At 35.6% G+C, this 8,230-nt stretch overlaps 1 protein-coding gene across 1 annotated transcript; it reads left to right on the top strand.

The window, feature by feature from the left end:
- Nucleotides 1–5,471: 5,471 nt before the first annotated feature.
- LOC129286364 (uncharacterized) lies at nucleotides 5,472–7,144 on the top strand. Its single transcript, XM_054922336.1, has 2 exons — nucleotides 5,472–5,622; nucleotides 6,567–7,144. Exons 1-2 carry the CDS (start codon nucleotides 5,472–5,474, stop codon nucleotides 7,142–7,144), a joined length of 729 nt encoding a protein of 242 aa, XP_054778311.1.
- The last annotated feature ends 1,086 nt before the right edge of the window (nucleotides 7,145–8,230 follow it).

Below are 8,230 nucleotides of genomic sequence, written 5' to 3'. Positions count from 1 at the left end.
AAATATAAGAAATGGATTAGTTTATATTTTAATATTAACTATTCATATATGGAAAAAAAATTACCGTATGTAGAAGTTGAGAACAGTGAGATTGGTCATATCACGTTACAAGCACTTCATCAACAACATCAAGCGAAAGCATATCATATCGGTCTTTGCTATATATACTAGCCTCAAACAGGATTTGCAAGACCAAAGGTTTATACCTATGAATCATTGCATATGCTTGGAGTAAATTTCTGTGTTTGCTTGGCAATTGAGGCTCTTGTTCAGGCACAGCTTTATGGAAGATTGCTTTTTTAGAGGAAAGCCTAGATTGGGGTATCATCTTTTTTTAACTGTGCATCTTTGTTAGTTTTTTTTTTTGACTTGGCATCCTAACTTGACTAGCTTACTATCCAACAAAACTACCTATCGCCTCCCCAACAATCCCTGTGTCCTCGGTGGTAATAAGTAGCAGATAGTTCAAATCCTTTAGCACATCAATAGCAACACGTACATAGGACGCAGGGAATCGCATATTATGTAGTATGTCTCCTAGCAAATTAAACACCCAACCGATAGCAACCAAATGACAATTTTGGCTATTTGCCAACAACTCACATAGGCTCTCACCCTATATTAATAAGTAATATACTATATTAAAATTATGAAAAATAGAAATAGTGAAATATAAGTGAAATAAATTAATAATATTTTACCTTAGGGAGATTTTTAATAGGCTGTATGACATTGTAACTACCTTTCCCGCTAGGACTAATATGAAACTTTGCCTCCCTTCCTTCCTTGTCCTTTAGCAAAGCTTCAATCATGTCCCGTTACCTAGATAGCTCCTCTTTTAGGGTGGCAATCTCAGCCCTTACATCCCCATCCTCTGTTAACCTTGCCTTCTTCTATAACCCGAATATTTTTTTTTGAAACACCAGAGCCATATCCCCTAACTCAACCAAGGTGTTTAGGATTACTTGATGCCTTGCCCAAGATATCATCATCAAGTGTGCTACTTTTCTTGATCTTGGCCTGTGCAATATATAGTAAGAAAGTTAAATTAGTTGATTGAGTATAAAAAAATGTTAAGTTAGTATATTTATACACTTGTCGGCAAGCTCCTAAACACGTTTATCAATAATATTTCCTTCTTTATTGATTCGGCCTTCTATGAAGAGTCTATGATGTAAAACTAAGCTTGCCCATGAACCCTCTCGCTCGATCTATGAATTTCAATAAATTTGAATGTGAGTATAGTACATATATCCATGAAATAAGCTAAAATTTTATAGTATGAATATTAACTTACCATTTGTTGTTCAATTCCTGCATATCCTATGTACTCCTTCTTATAAGAGTGTAGATCTTTCTCATGCAACTCTTTCTTTTGTGGCTAAACTCCTATACAAAACATATAGAATCATATCAATAAAATTAAATATATCGACAATAATAAAAATTTAATTCATCTCATTGTTCTTACTTGAAATTGTTCCTCAAGATATTAAACAACAAATTCATCCCACTGTTCTTGTGAAACTAATGGCCTTATCAAGTTGAGGACCTCAGCACTAATGTTTCCTCCTGATTTTTTAATGTATTTTGCTACCACAAAATATTGAAATATCTACATTGTCTTCTAGCTTATTGGATGACAAATTTTATCTGATTGGCATCAATTGCAAATGCTGACTGTAAACTAAGATAATTAATTAGATTTTCAGTCAAGTAATTTCAATTAACTACAATGATGTAAGTAAAGTATTTTACCTCTACTTGCTCCTAAATATAATTTTTTGTAGCTGGAATAACATTGTTCCAATGCCTAATTGTAATCGACATATTTGCTTTTGCCACAACCCCTATGTAGCTGATGAATTTATTTCTGTTGGTCTTGATAGGTTGACCTTTGAGATTCCATTCAACTTCATATTTCTATCCAGTAGCCTATTCACCTCGGTCATCAATGTGAATCCTCTTGTTATTTGATTTGCTTCTTGCTAAATTTGCTAGTCACTCATCTCAATGCTAGGATCAGCACTGCTATGTCCACTAAGACCAGCACTCTTTTGAGAAGCCATTTACCTACAAAAGTAGAAAAAATAATAAATAAAAATGTAAAAAAATAAAGCACATAATAATTAATTTATCGGTTTAATGTAAATCACACATTATAAAAAAATATAACACATAATAAATAACAATAAATTTTTAAATAATACAAAACAAGTAACCTACTGGTTTAAATTGTTCTTTTTCTTTTTCTTGTACATTCTTTATCTTTACTCTCCTTCTTTGCTCAAATATTTGGATCTCTTGCCAACCATTTTAATTTCTCAAAAACTGTAAAACTCTTATTATGCTTGTTTATGTACCAAATCTCTAATCTATTAGTGTTATCCCACTTAATGTAACATTCTAAGTTTCCCTAATTATCAATATTTTCAAGGGCAATTTGGTCAATTTAGATAAATTGTTAATTTAGTGAGGGTTAAAGGAGACTAATATGGTTTTTGAGTTCTTATATGCCTTTAAAGAGGGCTAAGTCAATGCTCAAGTAAGCCATGGCATGGAAGGGAGTTTTTTAAGGGATGTTCTGTGTCGTGGTGCACGTGCAAAATCTGTAGTTATCAGATCACGAATTAGACTTGAAAAACAGAAGAGAGAAATAAGGAACTCAAGAGTAACGATGAAGAGAGACTTAGGGCTACTAGGGCTTGCTTCCAACGTGATTTCAGGGGCCTTTCTAGCTTCATATACATTGGGTAAGCCTTCCTTTCTTCTCCATCTCCCTCATTGTGTGAAAGTCTAAATTGGTGGGCCAATGGAGGCTTTGATTTTGGTTTCCTTGGGTTTAAACCAAACCCAGTTATTTATTTAAGGTCTTGGAGATTTAAATCAAGCCTCGAACCCTAAGTTTATGAGTTTTGTGGTGATTGTGAATTTTTGGTAAGGGTTTGGACGAACCTTAGGTATAATTTGAGAATTTTGAAACAATGTGGGACATTAATTAGTGAATTTAGTGTATTGGGATATTTAATAGGATGGTTAGAGTGGGTTGGACTGGTTGATGTTGTTAGAAAAAGGAATTTAAGTATTTTAGACAATTAGAACCTATAATTCGGAGTTATCCAGAGTGATAATTGATGATTGTTACTTATTGGTATAGATTGAGCATTGCTTGAGCCATATCATACGTTTAGAGCATGTGGAGCTCACATTGAACCATGGTAACCCTTTTGTGTGTGAAAAAAGTTGAGATAACAGAATAATTTACATTGATTGATTATGTTACCTAAATGTTTGTGAGTAAATATGTTGATATGAACTTGAGATTTAGTAATCTTGCATATTGCGAAATGTGATTTTTGTGCATGAAAAATATGCAAATTATAAAGCATGATAAAAACTATATATATGAATAAGTTGAGAAATTTGTAATGTATATGTGATATATATGTTGAGTGTGGGCATGATCATATTAGGGGGTGGGAGTTCACCCATAGGAAGGAATAGTGAAAGTCCATATGGCATGTATCTCCTTAGTATTTAGTGAGGCAAGGTGTTGAAGATTTTCTCGTTATTATCCATGTGAGATATGGCATTATAGAGTAACGCTCCTTAGCATCAATGATGTGGTGTTGGAGTAATGACACCCCGATTCATGTGCGATAAGGGGAAACCATAGTTTCAAAATGGGATAGGACACTTTAGGCTGGGTGATCCTACCACTGAAGGTGAGCTTGGATCATGTGAATATGCACTTGGTCCAAGAGCCTATAGTTTTGGTTGGGGTGATATGAAGGCTCGAATGGTAGAATGATCATGCTAATAGTAAAGGATTTATACTGATAAAAAGAATATATGGTGATATGCTAAACATATATTTTTAAAGTTTCATAGTTTTACTCTTTTATGGTTGTGCATGTTAATTAATAGTAGTGAATTATTCTATTACTTAGATGTTTATCTCACCCGTGGTTATATTTTACAGGTGGGAGCTCCAATAGGGGCAAGGGGAAGGAAGCGGTAATTGAAGAGTAAAGGGCATTGTAGTATAGATCTTCCCTTTCTCTTTTTGATTTTGTAATGAATATTGCCACTATATATTGCCAACTTAAGAACATGACATTATTTGGCTTGTATAAATTTTGTGATAAGCATGTATATCTTGGTTTAAGATTGATGTTATGAATTAAGTATGTGCTTGGCCAAGTTGCTTACATGTGATATATATATATATATATATATTTCAAGTGTATTGTGTGCCAAAATGGCTAATTGATTTGTACGTTGAATTTTTATCCGCCCCGTTATATTATTGTCAAATGGGGCTTTGGTGGTCATTTTGAGCATGATTGCTTAATTGTGTGATATGAATGAATTTTCATCTTTTGTTTGGTCCATTGGAGGTGGTCAGAGTGTCTTTAGGGCTAATGGCATTTGGTATTGTGAATTGGACAACCTTATGTGTGTTTTGAGGTGAAAACGAACCATTTATGATTCTAGTGTCTATCTTTTAAATGGATTATTGTTTGAGTGTGAAACTAATACCATTAGCTAGAGGGCTCAAAGTGCTTCGTGTGGACACTTGAACTGCTTAAATTAGATGTCGGATGGTGAAACTACGTGCTTCGAAAGTTCGGAGGGATGTGATGACATCAATCTGTTGTCATGATAGTAGGTGTGTGCCATGACACATGGATGTTGTGCCACGATCCATAGGGCCTTCGAGGGACTTATCCCTCTGTGCCATCCATCGTGGTGGATTGGCCAGAATTTTTAAAAGTGGCTTGTCTTAGCCTAACTAGATGGGATTTGTTGTCCATGTTTGCTCTTAATTGATTTTTAACTATGGTTTGAGCTTAAGCTATATTTAGAAAAGGGTTTTCTTGGGATCCCAATGTTTTAAATTATTTATCTTTAAACCCTTAAGTTATGGTAACTTCTTTAAGGGATTTTATTTAATCCTAGTTATCACAATAATATGTAAGTGTTGTCCTGGTAATGTCAAGGTGGACATTATAATTTGATATCAGTTTCAAGTATTCCAAGACTGGTATGTGTACTTGTTGTATTGGTTGGTTTTCTTGTTGCATTCATGTTTAGCAGTTGGCATATATATTCATTACACTTACCTTCCCTTTACATATTTACTTCATTTAACACTTACTATTTTTATGGTTATTTTCATCCTTAGAAGGGGAGAGAGGATGGCCAAGAAGAAGAACTGCCAGAACGGCTACAGGTAGTAACCCATCTAATATAGATGTGGTACCAGAAACTAATGAGCTACCACTAGAGAATCACATTTCAGTTGGTCAGAACTTAGAACAACCGAGGAATGAGCCATAGTGTAATGAGGCCTTGCTATTGGAGATGAGGAATTTATTACAAGAAATACGTAATTCGGTGTGGGACAAGGTACACTGAGGAACGATAGGGCAAGAGGAGACAATAGAATAATTAAGAATAAAGAAGAAATGTATGAGCAAGAAGATAAAGTTTATGAGGAGAGCACACCTAAGCAATCTCGAGCTGTGGGTGGTAGTGGTTCACAGAATTTTATAGATCGAGCATGGAAAAATTTCTCACAGCTTTATCCGCCTACCTTTGATGGAACAATGAAGGAGGGTGAAGTTGAAGAGTGGATCAAAAGAATTGAGACAATATTTGAAGTTGTGCTATGCTTAGAAGAGTAGAAGATGACTTTAGCCTCAGTATTGCTTATAAAAGAGGCTAAACATTGGTGGAAGTTGATGAGACCGACGAGTGGAGTCAAGTGGACATAGGTTGAATTTAAAGTGATGTTTTTCAACTTCTACTTCCCAATGGCTTTTAAAGTAGAGAAAGAGGCCGAGTTCCACGAATTCAAGCAAGGAAATCTAGATGAAGAAGCTTTCATCGCCAAGTTCAATTAATTGTCAAAGTACCCTACTTATCTTAAAAAAATGATGACTCGAAATGGAAGTTGAGAGGCTACTTGAAAAGATAAGACCTGAGTATAAACAACAGTTGGCATTGTTTGAGATCACATCTTATGATGAGATGTGCAATAAGTTGAGAATAGTTGCAAGAAGGGGCAGAGATTGAGAAGAGAAGGGATAGTTAGGGTAAATTCTCACAGTCGCTTGGCCCTACCGGTGGAGTTAGCAAGAGATCCGATTTTAGCTCCAGTAGTTCTGGGAGCTTTGGGAAAAGGAAGACTTTTCAAATGGGATCGCAGTCCTGAGGTTCCTTCCAAAAGAGCAGTGGACTAAAGAACAGTGCCAGTGGTGCACAGCCATCTCAGTAAGCTTCCACAATACCTGTACCTACTCTTAGTACAGCCAGAACCCCACAGTGCTCGAAGTGTAGGAGATATCATGTGGGAAAGTGTTGGGTTTGCTTCAAGTGTGGCAAGACAAGGCACATAGCCAAATATTGTGAAGAGGGCAAAGTAGGTACCACAGAGTAGAGATTGACTGTTCCTAGGAGAGTATTCATGTTGTCCCAAGAGGAGGCAAATGCATCTCTAAATTTAATCAGAGGTAAAATCTCTCTATACAAATGTGATATAGATGCTTTATTTGATACAGGTGCTACCCATTCTTGCATTTTTAATGTGTCTATGCTAGCAGGAATTTCTGTAAGAACTGACTGTGCTTATCTAGGTGTTGATTTGAGATTTGAGAATAGATCAACCACCATTGACTTGATCTATCTGCCCATGATTGAGATTGATGTAGTAGTAGATATGGATTGGTTGTCGACAAATAATGTGACACTAAATTGTGCAAAAAAAATAATATCCTTGCCAGTGTATACTGCACCTACAGTGACACCCAGTCAGTCAAGATTCTTGTCTATAATACAAGCAAAAAAGTACATTCAACAGGGTTGTCAGGCATATATGATGTTCTTTTTCGTTCACGCTACTTATGATGAAGGAATTGAGAGAATTGAAGTGGTGAACGAATTCCTTAAAGTATTCTCAAAAGAAATGTCTGGATTACTGCTTGAGCAAGAGATGGAATTTTCTATTGACCTTATACCTGAAACAGAACCCATATCAAAAGCTCCATATCAAATGTCTCCATCAAAGTTGGCAGAGCTAAAGAAACAACTAGAGGAATTACTAGAAAAAGGGTTCATAAGACTAAGTATGTTCGCATGAGGATCACTGATGTTATTTGTGAAAAAAGGATGGTAGTATGAAACTTTGCATTGACTACAGACAGTTGAACAAAGTAACAGTTAAGAACAAGTATCCTTTACCCAGGATTGATGATTTGCTAGATCAATTGGTTAGAGCTACGGTGTTCTCAAAGATTGACCTATGATCAAGCTATCATTAATTGCGAGTTAAGGTTAAGGATGTCCCAAAGACTACCTTTTACACTAGATATGGTCACTATGAGTTCCTAGTGATGCCATTTGGATTGACAAATGCTCCAACAATGTTTATGGACTACATGAACAAAATCTTCCATCCTTAGTTGGATAAGTTTGTGGTAGTATTCATTGATGATATTCTAATTTACTCAAGAGATGAGGAAGAGCACGCAAAGCATCTTTGTACTATCCTGCAACTTTTAAAGGATAATAAATTATATGCCAAACTCAACAAGTGTGAGTTTTAGCTAAGGAAAGTGAGATTCCTTGGTCATGTGGTGTCGGCAGAAGGAATTTTTATAGATCCACACAAGGTAGATGTTGTGTTGAAATGGGAACCACCTACCTCAGTGACAAAGATTAGAAGTTTCTTGGGATTGGCAGGCTACTATTGATGATTCATTCAGGAATTTTCACAAATTGCATCTTCTTTAATTAAGTTGACTTAAAAGGATCAGCCGTATGTGTGGACCGATAAATATGAATCGGCATTTCAAGAGTTGAAGCAAAAACTGACATCGGCTCTAGTACTGGTTATTCCTAATCCTTGATTACCATATATGATTTATACAGATGCATTATTGAAAGGTTTAGGGTGCATTTTAATGCAAGATGATCGAGTTGTTGCTTATGCCTCAAGAATATTGCGACCGCATGAGGAAAATTACCTAACGCATGATCTAGAGTTAGTAGCAATGGTTTTTGCCTTAAAAATTTGGCGACACAATCTTTATAGGTCTATGTTTAAAGTATTTAGCAATCACAAAAGTTTGAAGTACTTAGTCAATCAGAAGGAACTGAACATGAGGCAATACAGATGGATGGAATTTCTTAAGGACTATAACTTTAAGATCAAATATCATCCGGG

The sequence above is a fragment of the Prosopis cineraria genome, unplaced genomic scaffold (assembly GCF_029017545.1).
Source record: "Prosopis cineraria cultivar Desert tree isolate PC_DT_omini unplaced genomic scaffold, ASM2901754v1 PC11, whole genome shotgun sequence".
NCBI lineage: Eukaryota > Viridiplantae > Streptophyta > Magnoliopsida > Fabales > Fabaceae > Prosopis > Prosopis cineraria.
The sequence above is the reverse complement of the archived record's forward strand: the minus strand, read 5'-3'. Positions and strand labels throughout refer to the sequence as shown.

Coding starts and splice junctions, on each gene's coding strand:
- LOC129286364 (XM_054922336.1), top strand. CDS start 5,472: ATGTATGAGCAAGAAGATAAAGTTTATGAGGAGAGCACACCTAAGCAA. Junction 5,623..6,566: donor TGATGGAACAATGAAGGAGG/GTGAAGTTGAAG, acceptor TATTTGATACAG/GTGCTACCCATTCTTGCATT.